The sequence below is a fragment of the Procambarus clarkii genome, chromosome 16 (assembly GCF_040958095.1).
Source record: "Procambarus clarkii isolate CNS0578487 chromosome 16, FALCON_Pclarkii_2.0, whole genome shotgun sequence".
NCBI lineage: Eukaryota > Metazoa > Arthropoda > Malacostraca > Decapoda > Cambaridae > Procambarus > Procambarus clarkii.
Window position 1 is genome coordinate 35,232,402 of NC_091165.1, and position 19,841 is coordinate 35,252,242.

The 19,841-nt window shown below is 43.7% G+C and overlaps 1 protein-coding gene across 1 annotated transcript in view; it reads right to left on the reverse strand.

Moving 5' to 3' along the window:
* Positions 1 to 19,841, reverse strand: part of LOC123760171 (43 kDa receptor-associated protein of the synapse) — a gene marked incomplete at its 5' end in the record, with an annotated part of 183,238 nt that overhangs the window by 144,314 nt on the left and 19,083 nt on the right. The window contains one exon of the mRNA XM_069325620.1: positions 14,762 to 14,917. Within this exon, the coding sequence (XP_069181721.1) occupies positions 14,762 to 14,917 (156 nt within the window). The remainder of the gene's footprint in view (positions 1 to 14,761; positions 14,918 to 19,841) is intronic.

Genomic DNA, 19,841 nt, shown 5'->3' on the forward strand with positions numbered 1-19,841 from the left:
AAGTATAGGTGAGGAGTCGTCTCTAAAGAATTTTCAGATTTACTCATCACTATTGTCTAAAATAATTAGGAGAGCCAAAATAAAATACTACAAAAATAAATTTTCCCAAATTAAGGGCAACATTAAGAAAACATGGGGCACTATTTCCCAAATATTAGGATAAAAAAAATTTGAATAAAAAAATAACACTCCTGTTCAATGACGATGGTGTGCTTTCAGCCTCTGACACAGCTATTGAATTCAATAGGTTCTTCTCATCCATTAGATCATCCCTTGCTAATGATATTCCATCTTCCCTAACTAATGTTAAGGACTACCTTACAGGTAACTATCCACAGTCTCTGTATCTAACTCTCGCTAATTCCTCTGATGTTAATAAGATAATCCTTTCTCTTAAAACAAAGTCAAGTGCCCTTGCTGAGATACAAACTGTAATTTACCAAAAAAAGACTCCAGATTTCTAGCTCCTGCCATTGCACTGCTCTTCAACAAATCACTTTAACTCCAAACCTTTCCGGATATTCTAAAAAAAAAAAAAGCGAGAGTAACCCCAATCCATAAATGTGGTGATCTCACTGATGTCAACAATTACAGACCTATATCAATTCTGCCAAACTTGTCAAAAATATTTGAAAAGGTAATCTACAAGCAGCTTTACTCTTATCTAGCCAAACACAATATACTTAGTTCTTGCCAATATGACTTCAGACCCCGCAAAAAAAGCACTAACGATGCGCTGATTAGTATGATTAAATTGATACATGCAGCTCTCGATAAAAATGAGTTTCCTGTTGGATTATTTGTTGACCTACGTAAGGCTTTTGATGCTGTTAACCACCAAAACATTCTTCTTAAATTACATTATTACGGAGTCAGAAGTCACACCCTCCAATACCTTCAGTCTTACCTTACTGACAGGCTCCAGTATGTTTCTGTGAATAATTTAATTTCTCCCACCCTAACCCTCAACATTGATGCTCCACAGGGCAGCATACTTGGCCCTCTCCTCTTTCTCATTTACATAAATGACCTTCCAGATGCCTCTCAACACCTCAAACTAATTTTATTTGCTGATGACACAACTATAATTTTCTCCAGTCCTGACCCTCTTGCTCTAAATGTCACAGTGAATACTGAACTAAATAAAGTCCATCTTTGGCTAACTGCTAACAAACTCACCCTTAACATTGACAAAACTTTCTATATTTTGTTTGGTAATAAATCCTCAAATCAAATTAATCTAAGAATAAACAATATCCAAATTAGTAACAAAATAGATAGTAAATTCCTTGGTGTCCTCATCGATAACAAGCTGAACTTCCAGATCACGTTCTAAATATTGCAAAAAAAGTTTCTAAGTCTGTTGGTATTCTTTCTAAGATCAGATAATATGTACTTCGCCTTGCCCTGGTGACACTCTATTACTCTCTCATCTATCCTTATCTCAATTATGGTAAGAAACAAATACCTATTTGATATTCCAAGAGCGCGCCTTAACCAAACTAGAAATACCCTTCAAGTCGTGGAACCCAGAATGTGGAATGACCTTCCCAATCATGTCAAAGGTTGTACCTCTCTCAACCAGTTTAAGAGGAAAACTAAGTTCTACAAAATAAACTCCATGTAACCTACATCACCCCTAAATGTCAACTCATGTCTTGCTATTTTCAGACAATACTGTTTGTTGACCAAGTTATAAAATTGCTGATTTCTGCCATGTTCCCCTCCCCCTTTTTTTCCTTTATCTATACAATTTATACTTTAATCTCAATTAGTATCAAGCTTTAGTCTGTTTTCCCCCACACCTTGCCCGAAACGCTGTGCATATTAGTGGCTTTAGGTATTGTATGTATCAGCTCTATCATTAGTGGCTTTAGGTATTGTATGTATCAGCTCTATCATTAGTGGCTTTAGGTATTGTATGTATCAGTTCTATCAATAGTGGCTTTAGGTATTGTATGTATCAGCTCTATCATTAGTGGCTTTAGGTATTGTATGTATCAGCTCTATCATTAGTGGCTTTAGGTATTGTATGTATCAGCTCTATCAATAAATCCAACATTATGTTTGTAACTCATCTTCTATGTATGAACTTTTACCTGAATAAACATTTTGATTTTTTGATTAGTCATTGTGATATCATTGCAGAGGTTGTTAGTTTGATTGCATTGCAACTTAATTGCAGATGTGCTGCAATTGTGATTATAGACTTCATAACGCAGAGGACTACAAGTAATCTTTGTTGTTGTAGCGTCGTCAGTGAGCACTCTGAATTGTTCAGTTAGTTCAGTATTCAGCCTCGTGGCAAAGGAGAGGACTTCTTGCTATACTTGGTTGTTAATTAGCTGTCTTTAATGTACCACTGAAAGACATTAATGTAACGTAATGATTGTTGTTGTAGTAGTTAGTGCTTGTTAAATAAATTGTTCTGTTAAGTTTAGCACTGTCTTTTGTTTCACCTTACAATTCTATTGATTTACAAATGTTCCGTCACGTTACCCCGAGATATTTTTATAATTGAGGCTGCTTCTGGGACTCGAACCCCGAGTCATACTGCCACACATCAAAGTAAATTTGATGTGAGAACCGTGACCTACCTGTTTAATTTGCTCTTGCAATTGACAGAGGTATATGACCTAGTGGATAGGGATCTCAACTTCTATGAGGTCTCGGCGGTTGCTCCCGCCTAAGATTCGACGGTCTCAAGTGGGGTACGAGCTGCTTGCTACACTTAACTGTTGGCTAAGCAGTCCTTCCTGCTGAAGGCAAATCAATTTAACTTAATTTTTCCAAATAAAGTTTCAGAAAGATGCAGAATTTTCGAATCACAATAAAAATCTCACACTAGATTCTGTAATTCTCTGACCAAACTTTCTTGTTTGGAGTCTATGAGTAGCCTAGGACCAGACCTGTCCAGTGAGGCTACAATGGCCGTCGTAGCTCATCTGTGTGTACAGATACAGACATTATCATGTATTACATGAAAATGTGTAAAGTGAGGTGCAAGCAAGAAGTTTGTGGTCATGAACCAATGGTTCATAGCCTGCACCAGCACCAGCTAGGTGACGTGACGTCAGCCAGGTGTCACGTGACCCGAGGGGAAGCCCTGTGAGTGGTAGAGGCACCATAGGCCGATTTGGCGCGTCTCCTATAATTGGCTAATCCAAAGACAGAGGGAAGCAGCGTGCCGCCGTTTCCTGCCCCAGCTTGCAAGCATTCTGGTCACCCCGACTGTCGTGACTGGATGTGGAGGGTTGTGCTAAATGACCAATCAGCTACAATCTCCATCCTCGCAGTGTCAACATCAATTTCATCATCCGTTTTGATTCCCGCTGTCGTGGATTGCTATCAAAATTTAATTTGCACGAGTGTGGGATATTAATTTGGGATTTGAGATAAGAATAGAGTCGACACATGTGATCTCGCAGAGGCAACTGGACTGCTTGATTGTGTTCCATGTACATTGTCATATTCTGTAGTCATCCATCACCATATGACTACATTAATTGACTGAGAGTTAATAGGAAAGGTTTCTGAAGTGTTGGTGAAAGCTTCCTGTGGTAATTTGGGGAAATTACAGCCCACTGTTGTGGACATTGATTCCTGCCGATCGCGTCACCAGTATCTCACGACACACATGGTACGACACACATGGTACGACACACATGGTACGACACACATGGTACGAGCCGCATCGCTCGTTGTGTGAGTGTACGACCCGTCCACGCAAATTTCTGTCTCAGTTAGGAGCACAGTTCTTGCTTGGCTCGCTATGTTTCCGTGCCGCTCGGCCCGGGAACAAGAGAATTCATCAGTCACCTGTTCAGCACCTCGTGAAAACATCGGGTCACACTCTGTGGTCTCCATGTGGAGAGAGTTTGGATGAATCTTCAATCATCAGAGTCTGTATCAGTGGATGAGTAAATGAGAGAAGACCGGTTTTAACGAGAGTACTCTATTATGTATTAGTGCTCAAGTCTCTGAACTCACGAAGTCAGGGGTCGGGTTATCGTTGTCCTATTAGCACCTAATTAGGTGAGAGGAAGTGCAGTCGTGCGAGCTGCCCCTGTAAGGACGACTACAACATGTTGGGAAGGGAACTGCTGTCAGTTAAGTCGTTAATGTGCGTATGAAATACACATTTGGTTACAGTCAGTGTACTATTGTGTGTTAAGTAGTGCAGTTCAATTATACCATTCTGTTATATCCATGTATGTGTTTATCTCATTGAAGCTGAGTCCTGCAATTCCTGGCAAGGTAAAGGGTGATCTATACTGACTAACCTGTGCATGTACTACTGTGTCATTGATTAATTATCAGTGTTATTTAATTATTTGTTATTATTTGTTGTATTATTAAATTAGTGTGTTATTTATTTGTGTTTAATTAGTGTTATTTAATTGTCAGGTGTATTGCAATTGTGTTGTGTTGTGATTTTTTGGGCAGTGAGATATATATATATATTTATTCTCAGTGATTGGTGTAACTTGTGTTTTGCTTGTCTGTGTGACAAAGACTTGGTGTAATCCTTAATAGGAAATTTAAGGATTCAGTAAAGTTAATTAGGGGTAATTAATGTCTCCAAGGGAATTCACATAGTTTTGATGAGAGCACTACTATGAGAAACAACAGTGATTGTGTTAACGTAATTCATTCTAAAATAATTACCTGTCCGTAGAACAGTAATTAATTACACAAGTTAATTGGGGTAATTAACATCATCAATGTGATTCCACATAGTTTCAGTTCACATGGTTGTTGAGCACTGTTGTGAGGGACAACAGCGATTGTGTTAACGTAATTCGTTCTGAATAAATTACCTGTCTGTAGGACAGTAATTAATTACTCATGTTAATTAGGGGTGATTTACGCCAGCTGTCGAGTGTGACAGCATTATTGTGTTAACGTAATTCGTTCTCGATTAATTATCTGTACGTTTAACAGTAATTAATGTAATTACTGACTGAATTGCTGAAGGTCCAAGTGACTGAGTAATTATGATTAGTGAATTAGGGTTCCGACTTGCTTGTCTGAGAGACAAGTTTGTGATTAATGTTAATTACTTGTTGCTGACTACCACTTGACAGTCAATTAATGTAATTAATCACTAAGACCAATTAGTGTAACTTTTTTAACTACTGTTTTGATTGTTGTCTTGAGAGACGAGTGTTTAAACAACTTGGGGTTACCGGAGATTGTCTCATGACTCGCCTTGCTTTGTTGCATTGTAATTTAATTGTAGATTGCTGCAAGTGTTTTAATTGCACTTTGAGTCCTAAGGGAGCACCTGTATTGTTCAGTTATAAAACAACTGCCCGAAACGCTTTGCGTAATAGTGGCTTTAGGCATTGTATGTACTAGCTCTATCTATAAAGCCAACAAACTTTGTAAAATCTCTTTATGTATGTACCTTTACCTAAATAAAAATTATTATTATTATTATTATTATTATTATTAACTAGGACTCTGTTGTTAAACTGTGAGCGGCAAAAGAGAGGAGTCTTTGTTACACTTGATGGTTCATTAACTGTCTTTAACGTGTCGCTGAAGAACTTTAACATAACGTCAAGATTGATTGATTGTATTAGATTTAGTTCTTTTGACTAAATTGTTATTGTTGAAAAGAGAACTGTCTTTATGTCAATACCCTATAATTTTACTGACCCACATATACTGCAACACATTAAACTGTTATTTGCGATTCTTTAATGAAGGCCTGCTTCTGGATTCGAACCCGATCCACAGCCGCACACATCAAATTAAATTTGGTGTGAGAACTCGTAAGTTACTCTCACTACTGCACTCGGCATTTGAGGAACTCAACGACCTACTGAATTAGGATTCCAATTGGTTGGAACCCTGTCGGTGACTCTCTCCTATCTATTTCCAGTCTTAAAGTATAAGCTGCTCTGGTGGAGTCCTTTCTGACTGAGGAATTTTGTATAATATTGAAATCCTTTCTTAACAAAAGGAGTAAAAACAAAATATCTCACAGCTATGTATAACTACTGTTCATATATAGCTATCATATATTAAGGCCGACCGACTCCCATTAAGGGAGCCGGTCGGCCGAGCAGACAGCACACTGGACTTGTGATCCTGTGGTCCCGGGTTCGATCCCGGGCGCCGGAGAGAAACAATGGGCAGAGTTTCTTTCACCCTATGCCCCTGTTACCTAGCAGTAATAGGTACCTGGGTGTTAGTCAGCTGTCACGGGCTGCTTCCTGGGGGTGGAGGCCTGGTCGAGGACTGGGCCGCGAGGACACTAAAGCCCCGAAATCATCTAAAGATAACCATGTGGCCAGAGCTTACTGACTGCAACCTGCAATACTTTTCCCTGAGGTCGTGAGCAGAATGGCTCCACAGAAGAATACATTTGGTGGTGGAAAGTAACGAGCAACGAGAGTAACATGGAATAACGTCTCTGAGGAGCCGTCCATTCTCTCCTGGCGACTGTCAGCTCGCAGGGGCTCCCTAGCACTCCCAGCTACCAATATCAATGAGGGTAAAAAAAAAAAAAGAGACCAAAAAAATTTTTTGTTCAAGGTGCTAGTGAAGCCTGTGAAATGGTACATAATGGTAAACCTTGTAAATCATTATAGGAAGGGGGGGCGGGGGGCGGGGGGGGGACGGGGGGCGGGGGGGGGGACGGGGGGCGGGGGGGGGGACGGGGGGCGGGGGGGGACGGGGGGAGGGGGGGGGGGACGGGGGGCGGGGGGGGGGGTAAAAGCACATGAGAAGGGGAACATTCCTGAAATCTTTGTATGCCAACATGGGTGATGGTGAGAGACAAAAATAGTTATTTATATATTACAACTGATAATAATTGGTGTTGTCGCACTAGCAGAGATGAGACTTAATAATAATAATAATAATACTAATACTAATAATAATAATAATAATTATAATAATAATAATAACAATAATAATAATAATAATAATAATAATAATAATAATAATAATAATAATAATAACACGCAGAGAAATCACAATAAAGCGATATATCAAAGAACAACTCCACAGGCGCCTTGATGAGGGTTCGAACCTGTGCGCTGAGTGTTGCCAGACGCGCTCTTGTCAACTGTGCCACAACATAGTCAAATTTGTTGCAGACAATTTGTTGCCAAGAACCCATCTGGGGAGACCTAGCACATAGGTTCGAACCCTCATGACTCGAACTACGGACGCCACACGTGTGAGGCAGAAGCTCTATCTACTCGGCTATGAGTAGCCTTAATAAGGAAAGATTCCAGAAGCAACTACTGAGGCTGTGCTGGAACTTTCAACATTCCCTGACTACTACTGGAGCTCAGAGGAGTTAGTGATCCGTCGTATAAATTGTCATCCACACTACCGTGGAAGTAAACATTTCATTCACCTGGGTTCTTGAAGACTCGAACCACGGTCCCCATGAATGTGAGCTCCGTGGTTCTTTATACGACGCGAGCGTGGATCACTAACTCCTCCTACGGGCTCACCATAGCCCGTGTTACTTGGAACTTTTCGTTCCAGGTAGCGAATCTTTAACAACAACAACAACTAACTCCTCTGAGCTCCAGTAGTAGTCAGGGAAAGTTGAAAGTTCCAGCACAGCCTCAGTAGTTGCTTCTGGAATCTTTCCTCATGCGTGGGGTCCGCGGTTCGAGTCTCCTAGAGCCCAGGTGAATGAAATGTTTATTTCCACAGAAGTGTGGATGACAATTTATAATAATACTTTATTATTATTTATTAACTACAATGCAAATTATAATTATTAAAATATTAATTAACTTTTAAACACTCTGGTATTCCCGAGGGGCAACTTAATTTGGAGACGTGATAGAAAAAATTGAAAAGGTGCAGGTAATTTTGTTGTGCTGGTGAAAGAACAACTAAAGGTTCAATAATTAGTATTTGAGTACCCACGAGATGTTAATATAGTGGGACTAGATATCAGTAATAACGTAGTCAAACTGACTTATTAATGTCCTCCAAAATTAGGCATTAAACAAATCCCACTTCCCAAGGGAAATTGTTGAAACTTATATCGTTAGTTTATCACATAAAGTAATTTCCACTAAATCATGATTGTTTTCTTATTTTGGGGGAAATCCTGTTATTTTATTTGTAAATATGAATAAAAATGCATTTATATTTTGAACTCCATGTTATTTAAGCTGTCTGTTAACAGGGTTTCTAATCTATTGACAGAAATATCGGTTGATTCCTTAATAGTTGTTGTGATTGTAATAGAATTACCATCACAAGGTAAGGTTGGAACGGGTTTGGGTCTCCAGTACGTTCTCACTCTGCAGGTAATTAGATCAGGTGCAGGATCATCTTCAGCACATATTGCGAGGCCTTCACCTTTTTCGTCAAGACCTCGAGTGTTTTCGTGGCCATCTGAATTTTACTGGCGAGCTCTTTCTGTTGCGTCAGACTTCGTTTAAGGCAGTGTGTGCCGCCTTCTGAGGCTCGGGTTGTCGTAGCCCACAGGGCCGGACTCCTCTGTATGCTCTGAGAACGTTGACAAATATAAAGAGGAAAATAATTCATAGTTCAGTTCTGTAGTGCCCTTCCCTGCTCTCATTGGACTTGTTCACTGATTCTTCAGGTTTTGACTTTGTCTCCATCTCTTAAAAACTTCAGCTCTTTGTCTACGGGGTTTGTCTCCAGCTTTCACCATATCATTGTCTGGGAATTGATGACAAACTGGATGGCACTTTGATGCATCCCTCTTCTGAACAGTTCTGTAATCCGACTGCACTCAGATTACATGTCGGAGTCAATTCCCTTCGACTGTTGGTACTCCCTTTCCATTTGAAGATGGATTCTCCAAATAGCATCAGTTTTAGAATCTCTGGGTTTAGTCCTCTATGATGTTTGTGGGGTTTCCATTGAACTAGCTAAGTCTCTCCCAGTTCTGTTCAATTTCATAAACTCAAATCCAAAAGATTTGCGAGGTGTTCAATAGCCCTTGTGAGAGATGGATCTCTCGGAGTACTAATTTATTGCGTTCATATGTGCTTGCAAGAACTAAATTTGTTAGTTAATGTCCGAAGTATGTCAACTTGGATGTCCCTGGACTCCTCTCACCGAGAGAAGTTCAAATAGGTCAATAGATATGGCCTAGGTCGTCGGGATCAGTTGCGATGTAAAATGCAGACTCAAATTACCAGGGGTAAGGTACTCTCTACCCAGGACGGGGGGGGGGGGGGGGGAAGGGGGCGGGGGGTGATTCTAAGCGTAGACTCTGTACCCCCAAAACAAAGGCAACAGACCCTCCTTCACACTTCGGAAGCAATGGGACAAACTTTGACCCTTGAGTAACAAGGTTATCGCGAATAACCGAACTCCATTACGGGCTCACCATAGCCCGTGCTACGTGGACATTTCGTTGTGAGTAGCTAAACCTAAAACAACAGCAACAACGAGGGATAGGATTGTTTAACAACTATTGCAGGAAGTGTTGAGAGAGATTGATTACTACGGTCGTCTGAGTGACACTTAAGTGGAGTAATTAGCGGTTGTCTTTGTGACAAGTTTATGTTGTTATTCTCCTTGTGTTTTACTGTATTGTGTTGAGTAGTGTCGAGTGATGTCTTGTTATTGGCTCGTCTGTCTGATAAGCAATAATTTTTGTATTAATTATTGAAGAGTGAAATAACGTAATTAACGTAACTCATTGATTGCTAACTGTCTGATTGACTGCATAATTAATGTAGTTGTGGTAAACTGATTGTTAACTGTCTATGTGACAGTGATTAACGTAATTGTTGTTAATTATCTTTGAATTGTTGACTGTCTGTGACAGTTTGTTAACGTAAATTAATTTATTGATTGTACTTGAGTGATATCTGTCTCAGTGATAGAAGGATTAATGTAAATTCATTGTGATTGTACATCTTGGTGACACTGCATGAGTATTCACATACGTGAGTTAATGTTGTGTGTTGGTGGAGTGGTTTTGAGACTGTCTATTTTAGTCCAGTAATTAGTCAAGAGTGTTCACGTAGTGTTCAGGGACCAGATTCACGAAGCAGTTACGCAAGTACTTACGAACGTGTACATCTTTCCTCAATCTTTGACGGCTTTGGTTGCATTTATTAAACAGTTTACAAGCATGAAAACTTCCCAATCGACTGTTGTTATTGTTATAAACAGCCTCCTGGTGCTTCGGGGGTCATTAACTGTTTAATAATTGGAAACAAAGCCACCAAAGATTGAAAAAGATGTACAGGTTCGTAAGTACTTGCGTAACTGCTTCGTAAATCTGGCCCTTGGTTAGTTCACTGTTGTTTATGACCGGTCCAGTGGGTCTCTGTACCTGTACAGTGGGTCTCTGTACCTGTACAGTGGGTCTCTGTACCTGTACAGTGGGTCTCTGTACCTGTACAGTGGGTCTCTGCACCTGTACAGTGGGTCTCTGTACTTGTACAGTGGGTCTCTGTACCTGTACAGTGGGTCTCTGTACCTGTACAGTGGGTCTCTGCACCTGTACAGTGGGTCTCTGTACCTGTACAGTGGGTCTCTGCACCTGTACAGTGGGTCTCTGTACCTGTACAGTGGGTCTCTGCACCTGTACAGTGGGTCTCTGTACCTGTACAGTGGGTCTCTGCACCTGTACAGTGGGTCTCTGTACCTGTACAGTGGGTCTCTGTACCTGTACAGTGGGTCTCTGTACCTGTACAGTGGGTCTCTGCACCTGTACAGTGGGTCTCTGTACCTGTACAGTGGGTCTCTGCACCTGTACAGTGGGTCTCTGTACCTGTACAGTGGGTCTCTGTACCTGTACAGTGGGTCTCTGTACCTGTACAGTGGGTCTCTGTACCTGTACAGTGGGTCTCTACACCTGTACAGTGGGTCTCTGTACCTGTACAGTGGGTCTCTGTACCTGTACAGTGGGTCTCTGTACCTGTACAGTGGGTCTCTGTACCTGTACAGTGGGTCTCTGCACCTGTACAGTGGGTCTCTGTACCTGTACAGTGGGTCTCTGTACCTGTACAGTGGGTCTCTGTACCTGTACAGTGGGTCTCTGCACCTGTACAGTGGGTCTCTGTACCTGTACAGTGGGTCTCTGCACCTGTACAGTGGGTCTCTGCACCTGTACAGTGGGTCTCTGCACCTGTACAGTGGGTCTCTGCACCTGTACAGTGGGTCTCTGTACCTGTACAGTGGGTCTCTGCACCTGTACAGTGGGTCTCTGTACCTGTACAGTGGTGGGTCCGGAGACCTGCTGCGAAGTGGTGTTTTGACAGTTGTTGATGTGACACTCTTGTGTATCGTAAAGTGTTGAATAAATCTATGTTTGCTGAGACACGTATGTGCCATTGATGTTATTCCTCATTCTGCAGTACTGACCCCCCCCCCCCACTATCTTTCCTCACCCATTTGCTACTGTGTTATTGATTTGAGTTGGTCCAGGTTCTAGCCCCATAACCCCAATCACTAAATTAAAATTTGGTATGAGAATCCATCCTATGCCTGCCAGATTTGCTTGCAAGCAAGTTGCAGAGAACAACCCAAGTGAGGAAGGTCTGGTATTGCGGGTTGAATTGAAGACTGCCCCGGCCTTCGTCTCCACCTGAAGTACTTAAATCTTTGGCGTCTTCCTCACGTCTCCAGACTGTATTCATTTGTTTGTCTAGAGCAAACATTCGAATCCACATCCCCCTTAAAAGAATGTGAATACTCTCACATTCTGGCTCTCAGCGCGGTGCTAGACTTGTGGGGTAAAATTGGTCATTGCACATCTGGTGCCCAAGGTGGGGCTAAGAGTGTATGTATAAGATAAAAGGAAAATCCACATTCTCACAGCCACTGAGTATGGATGTAGAGGGAACACTCACACATCTGTGTGTGTGTAGTGGCCCCGGCCGAGAGTATACTCTCACAGCCACTGAGTGTGGATGTAGAGGGAACACTCACACATCTGTGTGTGTGTAGTGGCCCCGGCCGAGAGTATACTCTCACAGCCACTGAGTGTGGATGTAGAGGGAACACTCACACATCTGTGTGTGTGTAGTGACCCCGGCCGAGAGTATACTCTCACAGCCACTGAGTGTGGATGTAGAGGGAACACTCACACATCTGTGTGTGTGTAGTGGCCCCGGCCGAGAGTATACTCTCACAGCCACTGAGTATGGATGTAGAGGGAACACTCACACATCTGTGTGTGTGTAGTGACCCCGGCCGAGAGTATACTCTCACAGCCACTGAGTGTGGATGTAGAGGGAACACTCACACATCTGTGTGTGTGTAGTGACCCCGGCCGAGAGTATACTCTCACAGCCACTGAGTATGGATGTAGAGGGAACACTCACACATCTGTGTGTGTGTAGTGACCCCGGCCGAGAGTATACTCTCACAGCCACTGAGTATGGATGTAGAGGGAACACTCACACATCTGTGTGTGTGTAGTGGCCCCGGCCGAGAGTATACTCTCACAGCCACTGAGTATGGATGTAGAGGGAACACTCACACATCTGTGTGTGTGTAGTGACCCCGGCCGAGAGTATACTCTCACAGCCACTGAGTATGGATGTAGAGGGAACACTCACACATCTGTGTGTGTGTAGTGACCCCGGCCGAGAGTATACTCTCACAGCCCGCAGATGCATATCTTCTCTTCAGCGTGAAACTATCCCTTGTTCTTTTATTTTGCTCCCCTTCCCCAGCGTGAGGCATTGCCAGTGGACGCATTCTCCTGGGACTAGGGTTGGTGGGCCTTACTTTACTTTTCCCTCTGATCTATCTTCTCCTGTCTGTGATGGTCAGGTTGTAGATGCTTCCTGGTGAGTTGCGTTGCTCCTCTGATCAGTTTCCAGTCCTTGAAGCTTGTTGATCCCACCATCTGTAATTTCCGGGGGTCGTGCCCTTACCAGATGATCGGCGGAAGGACTTATCAGGAAGATTTGACTGTCCACTAAACTTTACTTCTGGAGTGTTTGAGCCTGTTGTGCTATCCCGTCTATGGGAACCAGCTTGAGGAGAGTTTAATGTTACATTAGCATACTTTTTCTCAGTGCTGATATAAGGGGACTTGGTGGTCTTGCCAGCTTTCATATTGCTCTGCCCTTTGTCTTACAATTTTATGCAAGTGATCATGTCCTTCCTGTCTTTATTGTTTATGGAGCATCATCTTAAGGCCACTACTATCACTTCTTACCATTTGACCTTGTTGGAGCCTGTCTGCAGGCGATGAGTCACAATAACGTGGCTGAAGTATGTTGACCAGACCACACACTAGAAATTGAAGGGACGACGACGTTTCGGTCCGTCCTGGACCATTCTCAAGTCGATTGTGAGCCTGTCTGTTTTTGCTTTCGGTGTAAATGTTTATTCTCCACATTGCCTCAAATGATTCAGGGCTTTCTTTGACCTACATCTAGCCCCGGCTCTTCTGGAACCCACTTGGTCTTTGTCTTGTACTTCGTCCTCTTGTCCCCCCTTGGTGGTGAATTCCTTTCTCACGGCTTCCTTGTCTTTGACTCTGGCTTCTGGTAGTTCAACCCGTCCTCAGACCAACTCCATTCTATCCAGCGGTTGACCCCAAAGACGCATTTATCAATTATAACATTCTGTTCAGTCAAAACAGGACTTTTCTCAAATATAAATTAATATTATTATATATTAGCATATTGTGCATATTTAGGCACTGGTTAGGTTAGGTGTTTAGGTTCTGTTGGCGATTATTTGTATTTGTAGTACGTGGGTGAAGCATTTACAGCGTTGTGGTTCGAACGAAAGTCGTCAGTGAAGCACTTGTTCCGGAAGTGTTCGGACGTCATCAGTTGTGAGTCGTATGTAAACCGTTTTTCATTCATAAACAGCTGGGGGTTTGGCGGGTGGATGGAATGGACTTCGGGCCTTTGTTTACAGAACAGTCTGAGTAGTTGTATTAGCAAACTTCCTGTGCTGTGCTACATGAAGGGATTGTTGTTGTTTTCTAGTTTGTGATCGCTAATTGCCTTCAGTCCTCTTTGTCCATTTCGGCCAAGAATGAGTCCACTATTTTCCGTCAGGATCCTTTAGTGGTGGATATCTGCCTGGTTTGTCAGGTTTGAAGTGCATCATGTGGTTTGTTCTGTGCCAGTGGTTCGACGTAATCTGTGCCAGTGGTTCGACGTAATCTGTGCCAGTGGTTCGACGTAATCTGTGCCAGTGGTTCGACGTAATCTGTGCCAGTGGTTCGACGTAATTTACTTATTATGCATCTCGAGCTGTTGAAATTTTTGTTCATCCTGTTTCTTTAGTGCCTTGTGTCAAGGACAACTTCCTCCCCGTCCTTTCCAAACCCTTTGGAAATCCAAGTTCAAGTATCAAGGACAAGCTTTCTCAAGTTATCAGTCGGATGATTCGACTCGGTCAGCCTGTTGCATGTGACGGTAAACATTACATGCAGTCCATTCACCTGGGCTCTGGGAGACTCGAACCGGGGATCCCACGAGTGTCAGGCCGAAGCCTTATCGACCGAGATAATGTCTTAATAAGGAAAGTTTGTATAATGTGCGCAAGTATGTCTGAGGCTGAGAGTTGGACTCTAACAGAGCTTTAGCTGCTCGTTCTCTTCCGGACGTTCCTGGAGCTCGCCAGGCCTCTGTAGTGGTGGAGCCCCTTTCTCATCACATGGTTTCTCTTCCTCGTGTCTTGGGTTCCTCACCCCCCTGGTCAGCCCTCCGTCTTGGCCAGAGTGCAAAGAAGACATAAGAGTGAGAAGTAGGCATACAAAGATGAAGGTAGACATGCAGAGTGGAAGATAGACGTGCTGGAGAGGAGTTACTTGCCTGTAGCGACCCCAGTCGAGGTGCGCCTGGCTGAGGTACCCAAGCGTGATGAACTTGTCATTATCCTTATTGATCCGTCTCAGAGCTTGCTTCCACTTCTTCACGGCTGCCAGGTGCTTCTGTTGGTTGTACAGGCGAACCCCTTGTTCCACCTGTGTGTGAGAGAACACTTGTTATATTGTACAGCTGTAACCCCTTCCCCCCCCTTGTTCCACCTGTGTGTGAGAGAACACTTGTTATATTGTACAGCTGTAACCCCTTCCCCCCCCCCTTGCTCCACCTGTGTGTGAGAGAACACTTGTTATATTGTACAGCTGTAACCCCTTCCCCCCCCCCCCCCTTGCTCCACCTGTGTGTGAGAGAACACTTGTTATATTGTACAGCTGTAACCCCTTCCCCCCCCTTGTTCCACCTGTGTGTGAGAGAACACTTGTTATATTGTACAGCTGTAACCCCGCCCCCCCCCCCCTTGCTCCACCTGCGTGAGTATTATATGCTAGAAAATGCAGTGTTTAAGACGGGATTAAACCTGATCTACTCAACGAAGCTGGTAAGAATAAAATAAAAAAATAAAAATTCTACACCAAGATTTAAACACAGGCGGCCTGGTCGACGACCGGGCCGCGGGGACACTAAGCCCCGGAAGCACCTCAAGGTAGCCACCTCAAGGTAGCCAGGCCGCCACACCTGGACAAAGTATAATGACACGGAAAGGAACATCTTGGGCATCCAGGAGCAACGGGTCAAACAAAACAGAGAATGCCGAGCTTTTAATAATTATTAATGACAATAAAGTATTAAAGATCCAAAACAGTATTGCAGACATAATATTAGTTAACAAGGAGACAAATAAGTAACATCAAAATAGGGAGTGAAAAAGGGAACATTGATCATAAGGAAATAGGGAGTGAGATAGGGACCAGAGATCACAAGGAAATAGGGAGTGAGAAAGGGATCAGTGATCACAAGGAAATAGGGAATAGACACCACAAAGAAATAGGGAGTGAGATAGGGAACAGAGATCACAAGGAAATAGGGAGTGAGAAAGGGATCAGTGATCACAAGGAAATAGGGAATAGACACCACAAAGAAATAGGGAGTGAGATAGGGGTTCAGGGACCACATTTAACATTAAATGGAAAAGTCATGCCAAGTGAGCTTCCGTCGGGACGCCATATTTCTGATAACGCTGAGTTTAGGGGATCAAAGTGTTCCTGGGACGTGACGGGTCCCTAGCAGGGGACCTGGTCATGGGACGTGACGGGCCCCTAGCAGGGGACCTGGTCATGGGACGAGACGGGCCCCTAGCAGGGGACCTGGTCATGGGACGTGACGGACCCCTAGCAGGGGACCTGGTCATGGGACGTGACGGGCCCCTAGCAGGGGACCTGGTCATGGGAGCTGAATATGTACCATAGAGTTTTGGACGCTTAGTATTTCAGTTACCTCCTTTTGTATTCAAGGGGAGAATCTGTCTGGTTCAACAGTGTCTGGTTCAACAGCGTGTGTCTGGTTCAACAGCGTGTGTCTGGTTCAACAGCGTGTGTCTGGTTCAACAGCGTGTGTCTGGTTCAACAGCGTGTGTCTGGTTCAACAGCGTGTGTCTGGTTCAACAGCGTGTGTCTGGTTCAACAGCGTGTGTCTGGTTCAACAGCGTGTGTCTGGTTCAACAGCGTGTGTCTGGTTCAACAGCGTGTGTCTGGTTCAACAGCGTGTGTCTGGTTCAACAGCGTGTGTCTGGTTCAACAGCGTGTGTCTGGTTCAACAGCGTGTGTCTGGTTCAACAGCGTGTGTCTGGTTCAACAGCGTGTGTCTGGTTCAACAGCGTGTGTCTGGTTCAACAGCGTGTGTCTGGTTCAACAGCGTGTGTCTGGTTCAACAGCGTGTGTCTGGTTCAACAGCGTGTGTCTGGTTCAACAGCGTGTGTTATTGTGAGAGGCGGGATATTTATCAGTTAAAGTGCACACCCCAAGGTGTATGAGAATTATGAGCTGGCACGAGAGTGCACACGAGTGCTAAGTCAGGTTGATACCTGGTTGATGGGGTTCTGGGAGTTCTTCTACTCCCCAAGCCCCGCCCGAAGCCAGACTTGACTTGTGAGAGTTTGGTCCACCAGGCTGTTGCTTGGAGCGGCCCGCAGGCCCACATACCCACCACAGCCCGGTTGGTCCGGAGCTTCTCTTAGAAAACTGTCCAGTTTCCTCTTGAAGATGTCCACGGTTGTTCCGGCAATATATCTTTTAGTTGCTGGGAGGACGTTGAACAACCGCGGACCTCTGATGTTTATACAGGTGTTCTCTGATTGTGCCCATGGCACCTTTGCTCTTCACTGGTTCTATTCTGCATTTTCTTCCATATCGTTCACTCCAGTACGTTGTTATTTTACTGTGTAGTTTTGGGAGCCCTCCAGTATTTTCCATGTGTATATTATTTGGTATCTCTCTCGTCTCCTTTCTAGAGAGTACATTTGGAGAGCTTTGAGACGATCTCTGTAATTTAGGTGTTTTATCTCGTCTATGCGTGCCGTATATGTTTTCTGTATTCCCTCTATTTCAGCAATCTCTCCTGCTCTGAAGGGGAAAGTGAGTACTGAGTAGTACTCGAGACGGGACAACACAAGTGACTTGAAGAGTACAACCATTGTGATGGGATCCCTGGATTTGAAAATTCTCGTAATCCATCCTATCATTTTTCTGGCTGACGCGATATTTGCTTGGTTATGCTCCCTAAACGTTAGGTCGTCGGACATCATTATTCCCAAATCCTTGACATGCTGTTTTTCTACTATGGGAAGATTCGATTGTGTTTTGTACCCTGCATTATGTTTCAGATCCTCAGTTTTGCCGAACCTGAGTATCTGAAATTTATCACTGTAAATTTCATCATGTTATTTTCTGCTGCCCAACCGAAAACTTTGTTGACATCTGCTTGTAATTTTTCAATGTCTTCAGCAGAGGTAATTTTCATGCTGATTTTTGTGTCATCTACGAAGGATGACACGAAGCTGTGACGTGTATTTTTGTCTATATCAGATATGAAAATAAGGAACAGTAGCGGTGCAAGGACTGTACCTTGAAGAACAGAGCTTTTAACTGCTCTTGGACTCGATTTTATTTGATTGACTGTTACTCTTTGTGTTCTGTTCGACAGGAAATTGAGTATCCAGCGTCCTACTTTTCCAGTTATTCCCATTGACCTCATTTTGTGTGCTATCACCCCATGGTCACGTTTGTCGAACGCCTTTGCAAAGTCTGTGTTTACAACATCTGCATTTTGCTTTTCTTCTAGAGCTTCTGTGATTTTGTCATAATGGTTGAGTAGCTGTGACAGAGAGGATCTTCCCGTTCTAAATCCATGTTGTCCTGGGTTGTGCAACTCATTGTTTTCCATAAAATTAGAAATTTGATTTCTTGATTTGAAACTTGACCTGACCCTGTGCCAAAGCTTGCCTGATATACCTGGATCAACACACCCGAATGACGTTACACGAACTATGGGAAAGAACCAATCAGGGATAGACCAATGAAGATCTACCCTTTGATTGGTGGATTGATAAGTTCATTAAAATCTATTCATTAGTTAGAGGTTCGGTAAGCCCCGGCACCAGCTGCTCCCCTTCCCGTGCTCAACAGTGTGAGGCAGCTAGTGTATCTCACAGTTCACTAACCAATATTTCCACTCTTCTGTCCGTCAGGATGGTGCCGCCTCTCTACCTCCTACCTCTTCTCTTCCCACTGTGCCTTCATTCACCTTTCGACCGATTATTTTTCTCAGCCCTTACCTCCGTCATCTGGTTCTCCCATGCAAATATTCATCCTCCTCCCAGTTACCTTCGTGTTGTCCGCACTCATTCTCCCTCGCCGCCTGAGATTTTTCACAGATTAAGGAGCAAATCAAGAAGAAAATACTGCCAACTATCAAAAGTCGCCACAGAGCCAAAGTAGCGGAAGGAAGATCCACTGCGATATGGTACGAACAAGCCACTGGGTACTACTCTTTCAAGCCTGACAAAAAGATATCCAGAGACATTACAGTAGCCATACACAGACCCAGACTTGATTACAAGTGCTGCTGGGATGTAATAAACCCAATAGTTAAAAAGTGTTGGAACACTTGTGGAACAGAAGCAGAGGCGCCACTATTGCACTACTTACTGGAATGTGAAGCTACTGAAGCCCTGCGCATCAAACTCAACATTAATCCAACGACAGCAGCTGCATTAGATGCACATTCCATAGCGACTACAATGATTAGAAAAGCCGTTAAAGAATGGGACTCACTAGTAAACATTCTGCACCTACATCTGCCACCAAGATAATGTTACTAAAACACGACTAAAACAGAAGCGAAAAAATAACAGGGAAAAAGGAGGAAATCCCACCTCCATTTAAAACTTTGACCCAAATATCAGAGTAACAAGGTTATCGCGAATAACCGAACTCAATTACAGGCTCACCATAGCCCGTGCTACATGGACATTTCCTTCTGAGTAGCTAAATCTAAAACAAAAACTACAACAACAGCCTGAGTCTGTGAAGGCTGCCTCACAGTACAGTGGTACTGGCACGCCTGTGTCTCTCTCACAGTTGTACTTAAACCTGGGTCTTCTCTCTCTTCCTCCCGAGAAGCCTTCAGTCCTTCCCCCATTTTCCACTTCTGTCGTCGTTCCTGCATCTCGTCCCATCTCAGCGTCGGAGTCGGGCGACCTTGCTAATGGAAATTCATGTAGCCCTTTATTCTACCTGCGGTGCTGCCCCTGATACAGCGCACGCTGCCCTTTCTGTTGTTATTCACACCCACGCCCACGCCCTGCCCTCCCCTCCCCAGTGCCTCTTTCCTCACTGGACGCTGTTTGTGCGCGTGTGGAGCTTCCCACCACCCTCTTTATTGTCTTGGCTGGATTTCCCTTTACCCCCACACCCAACCAACCCCACCCTTATTTCCTTGAACCTGCTCCTGCTCCTCCCTAGTGTCCTGTGTCTTGGGGTTTTCTCTTCCTTTTCACGGATATCTCTATTCTTTACTATGTTTATTTTTGAGATTCAATAGACGTCACAAATGATCATGCATCTGCAT